The following is a 20,975-nucleotide window of genomic DNA, read 5'->3' as shown; positions in this document are numbered from 1 at the left end:
AAAGTCCAGAAATAGGCTAGAAAAATGAGAAAACAAAAAAAGGAGGGATCACAAAAAGCTACTACAGTAGTAAGGAAGAGTGAGACAAAAACTGAGACCATGGCAACAATGTGAAAACATCTAACAAACAAAGCCTCAAAGAAAAATGCTAACTATACCCAAGACAAAGAAGACTTTTTGGAAGAATTAAAGAAAAAGCTAAAAGTGGGAAAGTAAAAAATGGGAAAAGAAATGAGAGTGATGCAAGAAAATTATATTTAAAAAAAGAATTAATAACTTCATAAAAGAAGCATACATACATACATATAAATACTGAAAAAAAGAAATCCTTAAAAAACAAAATAAGTCAAATGGAATAGGAGGTACAAAAATTTACCAAAGGAAAAAAAAAGCAGAATTGGCCAAATGGAAAAAGAAGTGCAAAAACTGAAGAAAGTACTCCCTTAAAAACTATTAATTCCATGAGACGTCAAGAAACAATAAAACAAAATCAAAAGAATGAATACATAGAAGAAAATGTGAAATATCTCTTCGGGGAAAAAAATTATCTATAAAATATATTGAGTAGAGATAATTTAAGAATTATTGGACTATCTGATAGCCAAGATCAAAACAAGCCTACACATTACCTTTCAAGAAATTATCAAGGAAAACTATCCCAATCATTTAAATCCAGAGAATAAAACAGAAATTGAAAGAATCTAATGAACACCTTCTGAAAGAGATTATCAAATGAAAATTTCCAGGAATATTGTAGCCAAATTCCAGAGCTCCCAGATCAAAGAAAAAATATTTCAGGCAACTAGAAAGAAACAATTGAATTTTCATGGAGCCATGATGATTATTATCACTTAAGATTTAGCAGCTTTCAGATTAAAGAACTGAGCACTTGGAATATGTCATTCCAGAATGCAAAAGAGACAGGATTACAACCAAGAATCAAGTACCCAGCAAAACTGAGTATAATCTTTCAGGAGGGGAGAAATAAAATTAATGAAATAAGAGGACTTTTAAGCATTCCTGATAAAAAGACCAGAGCTGAATAGAAAAAGTGGCATTCACACACAAGGTTCAAAAGCATAAAAAGATAAACAAAAACAAAAGCTAAAACTGTTTACATTCCTATATGGGAAGATGCTACATGTAACTTCTGAGAATTTTATCATTATTAGGGCAGTTAAAAGGAGTTATATAGACAGAGGCCAAATGTATAAATCAATTACACTGTAATCGCTGCCCAAAAAATGGAGTGAAAAAGAAGAAAGCATTGGGAGAAAGAGGGAGGCAGAGGTAAATGAGAAAATTTTTCTCATATAAAAGCATGAAGAGATTTTAAAATGGAGAGGAATGGGGGGGGGGGGTGTGGAAAGGGAGATGATGGTAGGAAATGCTTTAACCTCAAAACTGGTTTAAAAAGAAGATGAATATATGCATACACTCAGTTGTATATAGATATCCAATAGGAAAATAGGCGAAAAACAGAATAGAAGAAAAGTTAAGGGATAATAAAGGGGAAGATAAATTAAGGGAGACAGTGGTTAGAAACAAAATATACTTTTGAGAAGGGACAGAATAAAAAACAAAGAGGAGAAAAAGAAGAAAATAGGATGGAGGAAAAAACACAGTTAATAATCATAACTGATGAGTTCATCCATAAAATGGAAGAAAATAGCAGAACACATTAGAAATCCGAATCCAACAACATCTTGTTTACAAGAAATATATCTGAAACAGAAAGACACTCATAGAAACAGAAAGAACTCATAGAGTTCAAATAAAGGACCAGTCCTGAATCTAATATACTTTATGAACTTAAAAAAAAAAAAAAAAAAAAAAAAGGCAGCGGTAATAATCAGTATCTCAGACAAAGCAAAAAAAAATAGATCTAATTTTAAAAGATTCTGGAAAACTACAAGCTATCATAGAACAAAGAAATAGCAAAATAATTTAACAGCAAGTTCTTCTGATAAAGACTTTGTCTCTCAGATATATACTAAAAATAGAACTGAGTCAAATTGATGAAAATAAGAACCATTTCTCATTTCACAACTGGTCAAAAGATATGAATAAGCAGTTTTCAGAATAAGAAATCAAAGTTATCAAATGCTTTTTCTGCATCTATTGAGCTGATCATATGTTTTTTGTTAATTTGATTATTAATATGGCCAATTATACTGATAGTTTTCCTAATATTGAATCAGTCCTGGTATAAATGCTACTTGATCATGGTGTATTATCCTGGGAATGATTTTCTGTAGTCTTTTTGCTAATATCTTATTTAAGATTTTATCCAACATCCATTCCTATTAAAAACTCTTGAGAGTATAGGAATAAATGGACTTTTCCTTAAAATAATCAGTAGCATCTACTTAAAACCAGCAGTAAGCATCATATGTAATGAGGACAAACTGCAACCATTCCCAATAAGATCAGGAGTAAAACAAGGTTGCCCACTATCACCGTTACTATTTAATATTGTATTAGAAATGCTAGCTTTGGCGATAAGACTTGAGAAAAAGATTAAAGGAATAAAAATAGGCAATGAGGAAACCAAATTATCACTCTTTGCTGATGATATGATGGTATACTTAGAGAACCCCAGAGACTCTACCAAAAAGGTATTAGAAACAATCCACACCTTCAGCAAAGTTGCAGGATACAAAATAAACCCACATAAGTCATCGGCATTCTTATATATCACTAACAAAACCTAACAGAGTTACAAAAAGAAATTCCATTTAAAGTAACTGCTGATTGTATAAAATATTTAGGACTCTATCTGCCAAGGGAAAATCAGAAACTTTATGAGCAAAACTACAAAACACTTTCCACACAAATTAAGTCTGATCTAACCAACTGGAAAAATATTAAAAGCTCTTGGATTGGGTGAGCAAATGTAATAAAGATGACAATATTACCTAAATTAATCTATTTATTTAGCGCTATACCAATCAGACTCCCAAAAAACTACTTTGATGAACTAGAAAAAAAAAACAACAAAGTTCATATGGAAAAACAAAAGGTCAAGAATTTCAAGGGAATTAATGAAAAAAAAAAAATCAAATGAAGGTGGCCTAGCTGTACCAGATCTAAAATTATATTATAAAGCAGCAGCTTTATAAACTGCTAAAACCATCTGGTATTGGCTAAGAAATAGACTAGTTGATCAATGGAATAGGTTAGGTTTAAAGGACAAAACAGCCAATAACTTTAATAATATAGTGTTTGACAAACCCAAAGATACCAGTTTCTGGGATAAAAATGCATTATTTGACAAAAATTGCTGGGAAAATTGGAAATTAGTATGGTAGAAACTAGGCATCGACCCACACTTAACACCGTACACCAAGATAAGATCAAAATGGGTTCATGACCTAGGCATAAAGAATGAGATGATAAATAAATTGGAAGAGCATAGGATAGTTTACCTTGCAGACCTGTGGAAGAGGGAGGAATTTATGACCAAAGAAGAACTAGAGATCACTATTGACCACAAAAATAGAAAATTTTGATTATATCAAATTGAAAAGTTTTTGTACAAACAAAGCAAATGCAGACAAGATTAGAAGGGAAACAATAAACTGGGAAAACATTTTTACAATCAAAGATTCTGATAAAGGCCTCATTTCCAAAATATATAGAGAATTGACTCTAATTTATAAGAAATCAAGCCATTCTCCAATTGATAAATGGTCAAAGGATATGAACAGACTATTCTCAGACAAAGAAATTGAAACTATTTATAGACATATGAAAATATGCTCCAAATCATTATTAATCAGAGAAATGCAAATTAAGACAACTCTGAGATACCACTACACACCTGTCAGATTGGCTAGAATGACAGGGAAAGATAATGTGGAATGTTGGAGGGGATGTGGGAAAACAGGGACACTGATACATTGTTGGTGGAGTTGTGAGCACATCCAGCCATTCTGGAGAGCAATTTGGAACTATGCTCAAAAAGTTATCAAACTGTGCATACCCTTTGAACCAGCAGTGTTTCTACTGGGCTTATACCCTAAAAAGATACTAAAGAAAGGAAAGGGACCTGTATGTGCCAAAATGTTTGTGGCAGCCCTGTTTGTAGTGGCTAGAAGCTGGAAAATGAAAGGATGCCCATCAATTGGAGAATGGTTGAGTAAATTGTGGTATATGAATGTTATGGAATATCATTGTTCTGTAAGGAATGACTAGCAAGATGAATACAGAGAGGACTGGCGAGACTTACATGAACTGATGCTAAGTGAAACGAGCAGAACCAGGAGATCATTATATACCTCAACAACGATACTGTTTGAGGATATGTCCTGATGGAAGTGGATCTCTTTGATAAAGAGAGCTTTAATTGATCAAAGATGGACAGAAGCAAAGATGGTGTTTCTTCTACACCCAAAGAAAGAACACTGGGAAATGAATATAAACTGCTTGCACTTTTGTTTTTCTTCTCAGGTTATTTATACCTTCTGAATTCAATTCTCCCTGTGCAACAAGAAAACTGTTCGGTTCTGCACACATATATTGTATCTAGGATATACTGCAACCCATTCAACATGTAAAGGACTGTTTGCCATCTAGGGGAGGGGGTAGAGAGAGGGAGGAGAAAAATCGGAACAGAAGTGAATGCAAGGGATAATGCTGCAAAAAATTACCCTGGCATGGGTTCTATCAATAAAAAGTTATTTTAAAAAATCAAAGTTATCTATCATCATATTTAAAAAATGCTCTAAATCACTATAGAGAAAGGTAAATTAAAGCAACTCTGAGGTACTACTTCATGGCTATCAGAAACGACTAATGCTAGTGGGAATAAGGAAAAAAATAGATGCACTAATGAATTGTTAGTAATGAATTGGTCTAACCATTCTGGAGAACAATTTGAAACTAGGTACAAAGAGCTATAAAACCTTACAATACTAAACATCTCCTTTGATTTAGCAGTACTACTGCAAATTCTGTATCCCAAAAAGATCATAAAAAATGGAAAAGGACCCACATGTACAAAAAGTTTTTTGTGGTAGCAAAGAGAAAAGGGATGCTTATCAGTTAGGGAATAGCTGAACAAGTAGTAGCATAATTGTGATGGAATATTACTGTACTCTAAGACATAAGGGGAATAGTTTCAGAAAAATATGCAAGACTTCTATGAACTGATGGAAAGTGAAGTGGGAAGAAACAGATCACTGTGTACAGTAACAGCAAGACTGGAATAATGATCAACTATGAAAGACCCAGCTGCTCTGATCAATACAATAATCTATAGACAATTCCAAAGGACTCATGATAAAAAAAAGATTATCCATCTCAAAAGAGAGAACTGAAAAACTTTGGATGAAAATTGAAGTCTAATGTTCTTGCTTCATTTCTCTTGTATTTAAAAAAATATGACAAGTATGGAAATACATTTTACAGGCTTTCACATATATAATTAATATGTTTATTGCTGACCTCATTAGGTGGAGAAGGAAGGAGAAAATTTGAAATTCAAAATTTAAATAGAAAAGAATATCAAATATTAGTGTTTTAGTGCACAAACTGATCTGTACTGGTAGGGAAATTTCCAAGCACTTGTGAAATTATAGGTCCAGTACAAAAAGACAAAACAAAACAATTTTTAATGCTGAACTGAAATTAGTAGAGACATTTAAATATTTGCCAATCTTTTAATTAAAAAGGGGATAATAATACCACTCTAACATCTTTTGCCAAGAAAACCCTAAATGGGGCCACAATGAGTTCAGACACAACTGAAACAAATGAAATTATACAAATTATACCTATATTATTTAACAACCTTCTCCCAACTTGTAAGGATCAATAGTGATAAAGCATATAAAGCACTTTATAAGCCTTAAAGTTCTATTACAAATGTTAGCTGTTTTTACTAATATTATTCTCTACTCACTTTAAGTATTATTTCCAATTAGACTGCAAGCTCAAGGGCATGAGCCAATGTCTTCTATTTCTATTGTATTGTTCATATTTCTTCATGCTGTACTATGTAATCAGCACAGATTGAATTAAAAATACACAGAATTTTCAGTCTAAAAGACTTTTTCAGCAATCTCACAAGAATAAGAGTCTGAACACCACAGCAATATAAGTAGCTCATAAAAAAAAATCAGTTTGTAATTTCTATTTCTTTCAATGTGCTTATAGAATTTTTAATTAAATTTTTAAGACTTTTATACTACTCACAGAGTTTGTGTAACATGTATCATTTTATCCATTAAACTAAGGTTTAAAACCTTTTTTTTCCCACTTGAAACTAAATTTTACATCAAGGATAATACTTTTAATAAAACATAATCCAGGGAGGAAGAGGCAGTAGGTAATTTTTTTTAAAAAGATTACTCATTTCAAACCAAATAATCAAGAATGCAAAAGAATCAGCAGCTCAGATTTTATAGTTAAGCTTTATCAGAAAAGAATTTTTCAGAAGTCAAAATATGTTTGATACATACAAAAAGCAAGGCTTGCCAAGAAAACATTCCTGGGTATAAAAAACATATAGACATAACTAACTTTGATTTTACTATGATAAAGGATTTCAACATTTTAAAACACCTCCTGTATATCATCTGTCATAGCAAGCATATTGCTGAAACATCACAGGACCCACATTCAAGGAGCTTCTTTCAAAAGACTAAATACAGAGCCCAAAAAATTACTGCAGGCCCACCTCCCCTAAGGCATTCTTTCAGATGGTATTAAGTCAGACATCAAGATGAAATAAAGGACAAGTCTGACATTAAGTGTTTCTGTTACATTTTAGAATAGAGAGGTAAATCCCAGAAGAAATGGGATTTTGAGAGAATTAGTGCTTTGTCAATCTTTCTGGAAGAATAAAGTGACTTCTTCAATTATGGTCTGCAGGACTTTTCTTTACCTTAAAATTTAATATAATCACCTGCTGAGAATTGTTTAAAATTACAGAATTAAGTAAGTGAATTGGTACTTTTCTGCTTCCCAGATGCATTTGTGATTTTTTTTTTAAACATACTGGTAATAACATGAATTAAATGCAAATACTGAGGGCCTAAATGAGTGCAGTGCTAAAGGGAATATATTCTAGCTACAACCACGGCTTAAGGAAAGTAGCAAAAACTACAATAATTTTGTTTTGTTTTATTTTGGCAAGGCAATTGGGGTTAAGTGACTAATAAGTGTTAAGAGTCTGAGGTCACACTGGAACTCAGATCCTCCTGACTCGAAGGTCAGTGCTCTATTCACTGCACTATCTAGCTGTCCTAACTACAAAAATTTCTGATGAAAGTAGATGAAAAAAATAATAACTGAAGGATGCATATTCTTCAGATATATCGTTCTTTTGAATTTAGTATGCCCATTCAATTAAGACGTTCTCATTTGCATTATTGTGTTATTAAAAAGAAACATGAAAAGGACATGGAAGATTCATGTGCAATTAAAACACTTTGGACTCAAAATGAATCTACTCTTTCATTCAAAAGTACTCACAATTCTCTCTTATTTTCCCAGTGGATACCAAACTCCCATCCCTTCTTGCTCTCCCAGTCTCAGTGATACTGAACCATCCTGCTCTCCAATTCCTACTGCCTAACCTTTCATGCCTATACATCCCAAATTCCACTCCAAAATGTTCATTCCTTCTCCTGTGTCCCTCTGGAGCTCCTGGCTCCATAATTAACAATTTCTCTTCATCTCAGACCTCTTATTCTCATGCTCCTTCCATGCTCTGGCACTCAGAGGGACCTGGTTTCCCCAGATAATACTGTATCCCCGGCAGGTTTTGTTTTTTATCTTCTCTCAAATTCACTGGTCCCAAAATACACATGAGAACATTTTCTTTTTCCATTTTCAGGCTCGCCCCCTAGTGCTATCATTCAACAATGCTACTCTTTCTTTGAGATTTTTGGTTTTTATTTTCAGCCATTATTCAATCATCTGCAACTATTCATATCCCCATGTAGGGTTTTTCTTGGCAGAGATACTGGAGTGCTTGATCATTCCTTCTCTTGACCATTTTACAGAGGAGGAAACTGAGGCAGAGGAGACTAAGTGTCTTGCCCAGGATCACAGCTAATAAGAGTCCAAGGCCAAGTTTGAACTTAGAAAAGTGAGTCTTCTTGCTTCCAGACCTGGTGCTACATCCATTGAGCCACCTAGCTGATTAACAGCTAAAATTCACTCTATCCAAATTTTTCACCCAATCATGATCTTGGTAGCTACTAATCTCAGAATTATTATCACTCAGTGGTATGCTAGAGCAAACTAGAACAAAAATTAAGGAGACAAAGAAGATGGAGGAGGAGAAGGAAAAGGAGGGGAGGAGGAGGAGAGGAGGAAAAGAGGAAGAGAGGGGGAAGAAGAGGAGGAGAAGGAGGAATAAAAGGGAAGGAAAAGGAGAAGGAAGAGAAGGAGGAAAGGAAACAGAAGAGGGGAGAAAGAAGAGGATGAGAAGGGAAAATGGAGGAGGAGAAGGGGAGAAAGAGGAAGAGGAGACAGTCCTTCCACAGCTCACTTTACAAATAAGTAAACTAAAGCAAACAGGATTAAGTGACTTGTCTAGAACCACACCAGCTTTGAACTCTGATATCAGGCCCAATACTCTATACATTGCACCACCTAGCTACATCATCATTATTATCATCATTTGTTAGGCAATATACTAATGACTTTATCAATATTACTTCATTTGATGCTCACAATAACCTCAGCAGGTAAGCTACCACATTCATTTTACAGGTAAGGAAACTGAAGCAAACAGGGTTAGGTGACTTGCTGAGACTTACATCACTAATAAATGCCTGAGGCTGAATTTGAGCTCAGGTTTCCCAGACTTTTTTCTATTATACCATTATCCACTAAGCTGCTCGTGCATATCAAAAAAATGCTACAAATCAGGGTTTGATTTTTTTTGTTTTGTTGATTGTCTAGACTAAAAAGTGATGGGGAAAATATTAATAATGCAGATTAAGTTTAAAAGTGCATCTTGAATATGCTTTATGTGTGTTTGCCAGAGAGACAGTTGTCAAATATTTATCAATATGTCACTGTTCTTCCCTCCCTTCACTTTTCTTATCCCCAACACTGGCCTTTATTGCCAAGGAACTTCGAAATAGAAACACAAAATATATAAATCTCTCATTTCTTCAACCTACTCAATGCCTCTGACCTATTTTTCCATTCTACCTCAGCTACATCCACCTTTAATCTTGTTATCACACACAATTGTATACTAAGACTCTGTCCTAGACTTTTCCCCCAAATCACCCCTCTTTCTAGGTGACTTTTTAAGTTCTTGAAGTATTATTTTTATGTAGACAAGTGCTTTAAAATTTGTTAAGCATTTTCCAAAAGTTCATCAAAACAACTCTAGGACGAAGTCCTAATATTATCCCCTTTTTACAGATGAGGAAACTAAGGCATACAGCTAGTAAATATATTAGGGAGGATTAGAACTGTGGTCCTCTACCTATAGCACCACCTTGTGGTTGTTCAGCTGTTTCAGTCATGTCCATGTCTTCATGACTTCATTTGGGGTTTTTTCCTTCTCCAGTTCATTTTACAGATGGGAAAACTGAGGTAAATAAAGTTAAGTGACTTGCCCAGGACTACATAGCTACTGAGTATCTGAGGCCACATTTGAACTCGGGTCTTCCTGACTCCAGGTCCAGCATTCTAACCACTGTACTACCTGGCTACCTAAGTAATAACTGCTGCTGGAATTAAAGAAGCAAATACAACACTGACCTAAACTATCTGTTTTTCATCTTTTGATCTAATAGCTGCCATCTCTGTGTCTTGGCAGTGGCCTTCTGCCATGCATGGAAATGTCCTTCCCATCTGTGTCTTATAGAGTCTCTCACTTCAAGACCCAGCTCAGTATCACTTTCCATACAAAGCCTAATCTTCCTAGTGCTAGTGCTCTTCATCATTAATACCTTGTACTTAAACACCTTATATTTATTTAGCTTTTTTTCTTTATAGAGTGACTTCTCCAATAGTATGTTAGCTCCTTCAATGTAGGAATTATTGCATTATTTGTATCTGTATACCCCAGGGCCTGTCACAATATGTGACACATAGCAGGTGCCAACTCAGAATATGCAGAAAGGTCGTTAAATTATTCATAGCCTTTCATGCAGCAATCCCATTAACCCAAGAAGCACAACAATAAATAGTTTGCAGAATACAAAATATTCACATTAGCATCTGAATTTTTAGGTGGATAAAAACTGAAAGCAAAATAGGGATCCATCAATAAGGGAATAGATGACAAATGTTAGTATGTAATTTAATGGAATATTCTTGTGTCAAAAGAAAATAGAAATATAAACAATTCAGAAAAACATGAAAAGAATTGTATAAAATGATACAAAGTAAAGAAAGCAGGACCAAAAGATTATACACTAAAAACAATAATGTAAATGATATAATACTAAAAATGAATGGAAATCAGAGAGACTACAATGAATCATCTCTGTCTTGAGGAACTAGGAAGGAAAGACACTCTGGAGAGGAAGAGAGAGAAAACTGGCTTTGCTGAAGTTCTTTTCCTTGATATGAGAAAAAGCCTAGGGCAGGGCTGGGAATGAAAGGTTTAAATTATTTTTTTTTTGGAGAGTGACTCTCCCAGGGTCATACAGGTAGGGTCAAATGTCTGAGGTCAAATTTGAATTTGAATCCTCCTGACTGCAAGGCCAGTGCTCCATCCACTGTGCCACCTAACTATCCCTAAAGGAGGTAAAATTAGAGAACATGATATAAAAACATAAAGCCACAGTAAAAGTTTTATGAGATTGAGGGTAGGGGGAAGAAACAGAGAGACAAAGAAGGGAGGGAGAGGGAGAGAAAGGGATTGAGAGATGGAGAAATGGAAGAACAAAGAGAGAGATGGGGAGAGACAGACAGAAACAGAGAGACAAAGATTTGGATATTTATATAGCCTACTTACTTGCCAATTCGATGATCTCCATTCTTTCTCCTTCAACATCTCGACCTACAAACTTTAAACCTTTCTCTTCAAATTGCTGGATCAATTCTGGGTTAACCTGAATGGGGGGGGGGGGGGGAAGAACTCCAATGACTTGAGTAGATCATAATATCCAGAGCCAAATAATGACTTATCTCTTTCAAATGACTCCTGAAATCTCACACCCTACACTCTTATTATTAAATAGCATAATTATGAGCATAATCAGATTCCCTTCTGCTATCCTGCTTCCTCCCCTTCCCCCCCCCAAAAAAAAGAAAAAAAAAAGAAACCCTGTTTAAAGTCATCATGTTATAATAGAAAAATACCTGGATTTATTGACCTCTGTTAAAATTCTGGTTTTCTCAATTACTTATGTGATTTTGGACAAATCACCTTTACCACTCTCTTGTTTTCCATCTTTAAAACAAGAGGATCTTGAATAAATGACCCCTATGTTCCTTTCTGGCTCTAAATTTACATGAACTCATCAAGACAGAGGAGTAAGTATGGAAAACTGAATCACAGTGCTTATCTAGAAGTAAAGGTGCAAGTATATTGAACTCAGAAATGTTCATATACTAATGTCAAGAAGCTATGTACATATTTACAAAACGCATGAACACTCTTCTAAAATTTATTTCTGGTAAAGAGTAGGAGGAAGAGAATTTTACTTTCAATTCTGAGGTAAAAGCAGATGGTCTATTTTTTCATTATCATCATCAATTATATTAATTATGTTATTAAATACACATGCATTAATTTACAATGTATTATATTGTAAATATTGCATATAAATGCTAGTAATAATGTTTTTAAAAGATATGTTGTATTTTTAACATGTTTAACATATATTGGATTATTTGCCATCTAGAGAAGGGGTGGAAGGAAGAGGGGTAAATTTGGACACAAGATTTTGCAAGGGTCAATGGTGAAAAATTATCCATGCATGTTTTGAAAATAAAAAGCTTTAATTGAAAAAAAAATTGTCCAACTCACAATAAAAGAGACTGAGATGGGGGAAAAAAAGATATATTGCATGTAGATAATAATAATAAATATTTTTAAAAGAACTATTTAGGCACATGACAATTTTTTCTTTTTTTCTATCTTGTTCATTCTTTTGCATTTAAGTTTTAAATAAGTAAACACATTTAAAAAATAAAGAAAAGAAAAGAAACATTTATTAAGTACAGGCTATGTGCCAAGTACTGTTCTAAGCATTAGGAATACAAAAAAGGCAAAAGATAGCCTAAAGATCATAATCTAATGGATGAAACAATATGTAAACTGCTATATATCATAAGCTAGAAACAGAATAAATTGGAAATAATCTACCAGGGGAAGGTATTATAAGAGGAATCAAGTAAGATTTTCTATAGAAGGTAGGATTTAATTGAGACTTGAAATAAGCCCGAGAAGTCCAAGAGTAGTATTGTGGAAGGCAAGGGAACAGTCAGAGAAAATGTATCAAGATGGGAGACAAGAGTGTCTTATTCTAGGAATAATAGTATTCTATTATATTCATCTATCATAACTTATTCAGTTTCCAGTTTCTTGCCACCACAAAAAGGGGTGCTATAAGGGGCAGCTAGTTGGTGTAGTGAATAGAGCACTAGCCCTGAAGTTAGGAGGACCTGAGTTCAAATCGGGTTCAGACATTTAACACTTTCTGGCTCTGTGACCCAGGACAAATCACTTAACCCTAAGTGCCTCAGCCAAAAAAAGAAAGAAAAGAAAAAAAGGAGTGCTATAAATATTTTTAACATATGGGTCCTTTTCCTTCTTTTATGATATCTTTGGGATATAGTAGTGAGATTGCTGGATCAAACCAATCAGCACTGTCAAAATATTTTGGAAACACCCTATATCCCCGAGCAAACCAAATGTATCCTGGGCATGTCATTGCAATAATCCTCTGCACTCAGGATGTTATTCCCCTCTGGCAAAGTACATTGCTTGAACCTACACCAAGTGTCAGGGGCATTTAGCTCCCCTATTTCCCAGGGCCATCCATCACATAATTCACAATCACTGTTCCCTGCCACTTACAGGTATTGCATTTCTGTTCCCATCACATAATTCTGGTTCTATGCCCCACAAGGTGAGCACAAATCTCACAACTTGAGACAATACTGTGCCCACAAGCCCTGTGAAAAGAGTAACTCAAGACCTAAAAATGATTATGACATAATCCAGCCCACTTACAATACAAAAGACCTGCCTTTGGCCCACCATGTTATGTCCTTCTTCTTAAGAGAGGGGTTTAGAGTTGCAAACACCTTTTTCCACTCCAAAATTAAATAAATTTCTGTTTGTGCCCTGACTCTTCTGTCTCCAGCCTGGTTTGTGTGACTCCAGCCACCTGGTTAACAGGATTAATGATGCCTTACCTCATACCGATGTCTGTGTCGTTCTTCTACACAATCAACATCCCCATAGAGTTTCCCTGAACAAAAAGAAGAATATATAGGAGCCAGTATGATATGGATGGGGGGGAGGGAAGGAGAGAGGAGGGCAACAAAAACTATTGATTATGAAAAAAGCAAAGACAGACGAGTTCAAATTCACCAAAGATATCTACTACCTGTGTCTCCTTAAGAAAGTCATTTATTTTAATTTAATTTGGTCTTATAACAGTTTCTTCATCTGTAAAATAAGAGAGTTGGACTAAATAGCTGGCCTCTAGGATGCCTTCTATTTCTAGATCTGGTTATAGGAAAAAATATATATAATCCCTCTACTCTTCTTAGTAGAGAATATGATACCAGATAGAAAGTGACATAATGACACTTTTCTGTGCCTCAATGTAATGCCAGAGAAACTGAGGGAAGATAGAGATTAAAGAATTTTTAACATTTTATTTGAAAGGGAGAAATTTACTGGGACCAAATGGATCCATGGTTTGGTCCTAGGGCTGAATGAGACTATCATCTCCAAGAATCCAGCAAACAATGTGAGTTCTTAATGACATATATACACGTGGCTCAGATACAGGGGGTAGACCAAGGCAGGGGTGGAATCAGAGCATTCCAGAGTATAAATCTGAGTGTCTTTTAAATACACCATCTGGCTAAAAAAACTCCGTTTGGATTTCTGGGTGGGAAGACTCTTAAGCTGACAACTTCCCTCAGGGCTATTCTAAAGTTTCCAGATAGTCCCTGGTCTGTGTGCTAAATGTCTGACTGCACAGTCTATGTCCGTGTGTTCTATGTGACTTGTTTGTCTGTCCTGTTGGTTCAAAGCTCTGCTAAATTAAGAAATTTGGGAATTGGTTATTTCAATGTTGCAACTGTACTTAGTATAAAATTTGCTTGTGATTTTAAACTTTTTTAACCTGTTGTACTAATTTGTGAGTAAAAGGAACAAAAAGGCAGATGTTTTTTCCTTGAAACAGGTTTTCAGAGCCTGCTAGAATAAAGGACAATGAAACCTTATCTGACTGATTAGGAATCTTAGGATGATTCTAAATTTATGGAAAATAATTTTACTTTTGCCTTTGCATACCATTTTTGTTCTGAGTATTCTTTGGGGCAGTTTTAAAATTGTGGGAAATAATTTTACTGTTGCCTATGCAGGCTAGATTTAGAAATCTTTAAGTATAAGATCTTAAAAGTTCAATAGCTTGTTAAAGAAATTCTGTTAACTTGCCTGAAAGGGCTCACGTGCCTCTAATTAGGGAAAGAAGGGTCTGACTTTTCTAAAGGCTTCAACTCTGGCCAAAGTTGGAGCTTAAGAAAAGTTCATTGGGAACAATGGCCATGTGGGGCCAGAGGGAAATTCATTATTTGAAACTCACCCCCACTGCTCTCTGCTACTTCAGCTATGGAGCATCTACTTAGACTAGTTTAGCTCACCTTACCGCCCCATCTCTTTGGAGGTAGAGTCGGGGGAAGGGTGGCCATGTGGAATCCCCCTCCCCCTTCTCCCACCACCTAAATGTATTCCAGCCTCTTTCTTAAAAGGCTTGGCTTTGGCAAAAGATTTCAAGAGACAGGCCCGATTTTAAGTTAATTGAGTGATTGCTTAAATTAATTTGGTAGGGCTATTTCTAAAAGTTTAAATGATATTTTTAAAGAATCTTTCAGATTCTTTTATGTAGAATTGGGTATTTTGTATAAGTTTAATTGATTGAATCCTGAGGTTATGCCCATCATTTAAAGAGCTTCTGAAAATAATATTTTTTGTCCTTTTGAAAATGTTTCTATTATGGACAATATGTAATTTTGTATTTATCTATGTATTGGGTATTTTTAAAAGCAAAATGATTTGTATGTATAATGTTCACTTGTGAAACTGTCTACTTAGCCATAAAAGAAGTGAACTTACTGAGACAAATTCTTACTGTTATAAGTATAAGGTTATGGTAAATATCTGTTTAGGATTTATCTGAAACTTCAACTAATGGGATTTGTTATTGGAAGTAAAATTCCTTGGGCTTATACTTAATACTATTTGGGAGTTTTAAAGCTCCACCCTCTGACAGTTAGTGGGACAATATTTAATTGGAGTAAAAATGAATTAAAGCTATTTTATCCGGTTTTGCTGAAAGCTAAGTTTTAACTGCTTATGTTATGGTTGTGTCCCTGCATTTTTTCTCCTGTAACTAATTTCTATAATCAGAGCAATGGTCAATAGAAATTGTTAGTGCAATTCAATTATGTCATACCTTGCTATTTCCAATCTGGTTATACAATATACCTTGTTGTTTCCAACCTGGTTATATGTAATCATTATATCCTTTTTTATTTTTTTAATAACTTTTTATTGACAGAACCCATGCCAGGGTAATTTTTTACAGCATTATCCCTTGCACTCACTTCTGTTCCGATTTTTCCCCTCCCTCCCTCCACCCCCTCCCCCAGATGGCAAGCAGTCCTTTACATGTTAAATAGGTTACAGTATATCCTAGATACAATATATGTGTGCAGAACTGAACAGTTCTCTTGTTGCACAGGAAGAATTGGATTCAGAAGGTAAAAATAACCCAGGAAGAAAAACAAAAATGCAAACAATTTACATTCATTTCCCAGTGTTCTTTCTTTGGGTATAGTTGTTTCTGTCCATCCTTGATCAACTGAAACTGAATTAGCTCTCTTTATCGAAGAGATCCACTTTCATCAGAATACATCCTCATACAGTATCATTGTTGAGGTATATAATGATCTCCTGATTCTGCTCATTTCACTTAGCATCAGTTCATGTAAGTCTCGCCAATCCTCTCTGTATTCATCCTGCTGGTCATTTCTTACAGAACAATAATATGTAATCATTATATCCTAAATACTTGGGCAAATAAGTATTTAGTCTGATCATCTATTAATGTTACTGATCCAATAGTCAGGATCAATGTTACAATCCATATTGTGTCTGGATATTCAAGTTTTTTAAAGGTTTTTAACTAATAAAAGGACAAAAGCCTAACTGCCATTCTAACAAATATAACAGTCTATTCTAACCTTCATTTGTTAGATTTGTATTTTTGTTGTAGATTTTGGTCAACTTACAGGTATTGATTTGCTTCTGAGACATGGATCAGCCCATCTGAAGCTTTGGTAGCAGGTAGCAAGGCAATGCCTATCCCCTCCCTGGATTGAGAATCTTGGACCATCCTCAGCATGAAGCAGTTTTTTAGAGACCACTGTTCATGATATAATTTGGACTGATATAGGGGAGTGGGAAAGTGGTTGAATTATTGTTAAAATTTTAACTGCATTACTGTGTTTAAGATTTGGTAAAACTGTGTAACTCTTGCTGTTATGTTTGAGGGATTTTTAGGAAATTTACTGTACTAGTCTGTTGTGTATAGGAATTTTGATTCACTCTTGGGATTTATATGTGGAATGGTTATTTGATAATTCCTTTCTGTGAGAAAAAAAGGGAGGAAGAAACTGGTTAGGAAATCAGGAAACTGACGTATTTTTCTTAGGCACTTCTGCCCCACTCTCTATCTCATTAGTTCAGATTAAGTTGGAAAGTATTTCAACAGTCCTCTTCGTTTTTACTACTTGCTTAAAATTTACTGGACTATGATTTGCTGGTTATGTTTTAACTTTGAAATCCCTTATTCTGCTAGCATTGCCCTGGCAGACTCAGTTTTTGGGATTATTTTTTAGAAACAATCAGAAATCAAACACCTATCTTCGGACTAACAATCTCTCTGATCTGTTTCTCCACTCCAGTTACTTAATTAATATTTCAGCATTCTCAAAGGATCAGGCTTCTAATAGTTTGGGATTGCCTACCTTGATCTAACTGCATAATCTGCTCAGAAATCTGTTTCCTAGTAACAACTCCTGTTCTATTGAGAGGGGACAGGTGGAGCCACTCCAGGCCCCACTTTTTCCTCCCTTGGAGTCCCTGACAGACTTGGGGCGCCCCTCTTAGGATGGGCAGCAGGACCGTCTTGAGTACTGCTACTTCCTATATAAGCAGAAGCTGAGTTAAATGCACAAATGACCACAGACCTAACTCACATTGAACTGTCCAAATCAATGGATTCTCTGGTTGAGATGCTCCCCAATTGCAGAGGACCTGAACAAGGAGGTATGTGTGTCTCCCTAAATGAAGAATGCTGTTTTTTTATGCTAATAACTCTGGGGTTATCAAGGAGAGACTTGTCCTCGCCATAAGTCCTAGCATTTTTCTTGGTTTTTTTTTTTTTGGCTTATTTGCTTGAAATAGGATTGGTCAAAATTATGGTGCTAAGACCTTCTAGAGGAAGGTTATTCAATGATCATTCAGAAGAGAGAGTGTGGAATGTTATACCACAGTTCTCTTTATTGTCCTCAGTTTCCCTAATTATCCTGACTCAGTTTATAATTGTTCTTCTAAATCCTGCAAAACCACCCCTCCCTCTTAATCATCAGAATATTTGATAAGGATAAAAGATCTTATATTTTAGAATATCAGAATGCCTCTCCCCATCTCTGGGGTACCTCCCTCCCATCTCCTCATCCTGTCAGCATCCTGTTCCCACTCTCAGCACCCTGACTCCACCCCTGCCTCAGTCTACCCCCTGAGTCTGAACCATGTTTATATATGTCATTGAGAACTCACATTGTTTGCTTATCAGATTCATGGAGACAATAGTCTCATTCAGCCCTGGGACCAAACCATGGATCCATTTGGTCACAGTAAATCCTCTTTAATCTCTATCTTGCCTCAGTTTTTCCAGTATTACATAAGAGGGGGAACGGGACTCTGACAAGATGGAGGGAAGGCACCAGAGATGACATAATGGGGGGAGGCACCGGAGAGGCATCTTGATAAGATGGTACCTGATATTCTGATAGAATGGGATGGGGAAAGGCATTCTGATATTTTAAAATATAAGATCTTTTATCCTTATCAAATATTCTGATGATTAAGAGGGAGGGATGGTTTTGCAGGATTGAGCAGAACAACTGAGGCAAAACAATTCGGGGATAATTTAGGAAAACTGAGTCAGGATAATGAAAGAGAACTGTGGCACAACATCATTTCTAGAACCAGGTCTATTCGAAGGTTATTGTGCCACAGTTCTTTTATTGTCCTGACTCAGTTTCCCTAATTGTCCTGACTTAATTTCCCTAAATTATCCTGCCTGAGTTTCCCTGAATTGTTCTGCTTCCATTCCTAATTGTTTTGCAATACCACCCCTCCCTCCCAATCATGATGATCCAGATAAGGAGAAAGATTTTCTATCTTAGACATCATGACCCTAGCCCTTCCCTACTTATCAGAATGCCTCCCCGACCCTGTCAGAACCGGATTGTTAGTCCCCTGTCAGAAATGGATTGTTAATTCCCGCTCTCAGCACTCAAGCTCTGCCTTTGCCTCGGTCTACCCCTGGTAGCTTGGAGCCTCGTGCATATACATGTCATTGAGAATTCACATTGTTTGCTGCATTCTTGGAGTCCTGGGACTCATTCAGTCCTGGGACCAAACCATGGATCCATTTGGCCCAGTAAATCTCTCCCTTTCAAATAAAATATTAAAAGCTCTCTAATCTCTATCTTGCCTCAGTTTCTCCGGCATTACAAGGTAAAGTAAAATAACACTACAGCTGGCAACCAAAAGGCCTAGATTTAATTCCTAACTCCATTACATAGTAGTTGCAACCTCTATAGGTCTCAATTTGTGGTATTAACAGAATTATAAATGAAAAGACCTCCTCACACCATCTAAGCATGGATTCAATGACTTATTGGGTCATTTTCAGCTCTTAAACTGATCCTTTCTGACACTACTAGGTATAGCCGGGTGGTCCAGTGAACAGAGTATTGGGCTTAGAGTAAGGACAACTCCTCTTTCTGAATTCAAAACTGGCCTCAGACTCTTACTGGCTATGTGATCCTCAGCAAAGCCTTAATCCTGCCTCAGTTTCCTCATCTGTACAATGAGCTGGAGAAGGAAATGGCAAACCACTCCAATATCTTTGCCAAGAAAAGCCCAAATGGGGTCACAAAGGGTCAGACACAGATGAAAACTAACTCAAAATGACATCTGATGAAATGAGATGACTACTAATGTCCCTAGTGGTTCTGAGTCCTATGACTTATAGCAGAGTTAATCTATGAGCCTTGGTTATAATTACCCACCATTCAAAATTTTCTTAAGGAAGCAATTTGCAAAACCCCACACAAATATCTTGTAAAGGTAAGCTATTTATTCTAATTCTCAAACTGGATAATTTACATTAAACACTTTAGCACGATATAAATGTAAGTTATTATTCTCTAGCAAAGAATAAATATTCTTAGAATCCTGAAGCATTTCCTGATGAGAAATTTACTCTACTTAATAAAGGACAATAATATATGCTAAACTCTAGGAGCTGAGGCACTCTTCAGAGATATAAATGAAAAAGTAATCAAGAGAATCATATGCATACCCCTATGTCTTAAAAGTGTTTAGTGCTTCCAAAAAAAAGTATGACTGATAGCTCAAAAAATACTGAACCATATAGATTAAATTACACCCATCTGCCTAAAGTATTTTCACTGTATACAGAAAATTATTTAGACACTGGGGAGCAAATTGCTTGCCTTCTCCATGGGAGAGGGAGGAACTGGAAGGAGAAATTTTAGATTTTAGATTTAGATTTTAAATTTCATGTTGAAAAATGAATGAACAAATAAATGAATGACTAAACAAAAAGGGTAAACTTTTTGAGCACAAGAACTATTCCTGGCAAAGAATAGGCACTTAATAAAATGTTTGTTGACTGACTTAGTCAATTAAAGTCCCTCCACAACACAAAATACTCTATGACTTAACAGGTTGTCTTTTTGGCCTGTGAGCTGTAATTATTGTTGTTGATCTTCATCAGTTGTGTTCAATTCTTCATGAGCCCATTTTGGGGTTTTCTTCACAAAGATACAGGAGTGATTTGCCATTTCCTTCTCTAGTTCATTTTTACAGATGAGGAAACTAGACAAACAGGGTTAAGCAACTTCCCCAGTCACACAGTAAGTATTTGAGGCAATATTTGAACTTATTAAGATGCTTCCAAGCCCAGTGCCCTATCCACTGGACCACCTACCTGCTATAGGGCTGATAGAGCCAAAATAAGTCAACACATCACTAGCCAACCATGACAAACATCTCTGAATTCAGTAAAGCTGACCTTTGGAAAAACAGACATTCAATTTACTGCTAAGCCCAGACTTAAGCTTGCCAAAGCCCACATTCCACTGCTGATCTATCCTCTACATCTCAGAAAATAGATTTTAGTGAAAAATATTCTTATCTGCTCAGTCAAAATCCCATATAACCTTCAACTCCTAGCTTTGTTGTGAAATTTTCCTTTATTATTTCTATTAGTATCCATGCCCTACACTAAATAATACAAATAATGACAATAGCAACAATTCCCATTGCCATTGATAGTTACAAAGGTTTCCCTCATAACTGTCCAGGGAGGGAGGTAAACTATCCCAAGAAGGTAGAGTGATAAAAAGCTAAATAGTATACTATAGTTATTCTCTAATTTCTTCAAGTCTGTCAGTCTTAGTTCCCTCAATTAAATCATAAA

The 20,975-nt window shown here is 35.5% G+C and overlaps 1 protein-coding gene across 7 annotated transcripts in view; it reads right to left on the bottom strand.

Annotated features, from left to right (window-relative positions):
• Positions 1–20,975, bottom strand: part of CTPS2 (CTP synthase 2) — a 148,406-nt gene that overhangs the window by 31,901 nt on the left and 95,530 nt on the right. For 5 of the 7 annotated variants that reach the window (XM_051984446.1, XM_051984443.1, XM_051984447.1 and 2 more), the window contains exons 15-16: positions 13,351–13,406; positions 10,940–11,036 (exon numbers count right to left, since the gene is read on the bottom strand). The exons of 1 other annotated variant lie outside the window; for it this stretch is intronic. In XM_051984446.1, coding sequence (XP_051840406.1) covers positions 10,940–11,036; positions 13,351–13,406 — 153 coding nt within the window. The remainder of the gene's footprint in view (positions 1–10,939; positions 11,037–13,350; positions 13,407–20,975) is intronic. One more of the 7 variants, XM_051984449.1, reaches the window with a different exon arrangement.

The sequence above is a fragment of the Antechinus flavipes genome, chromosome 3 (assembly GCF_016432865.1).
Source record: "Antechinus flavipes isolate AdamAnt ecotype Samford, QLD, Australia chromosome 3, AdamAnt_v2, whole genome shotgun sequence".
In the NCBI taxonomy this organism is placed as follows: Eukaryota; Metazoa; Chordata; class Mammalia; order Dasyuromorphia; family Dasyuridae; genus Antechinus; species Antechinus flavipes.
This window is presented reverse-complemented; position numbering and strand designations above follow the sequence as displayed.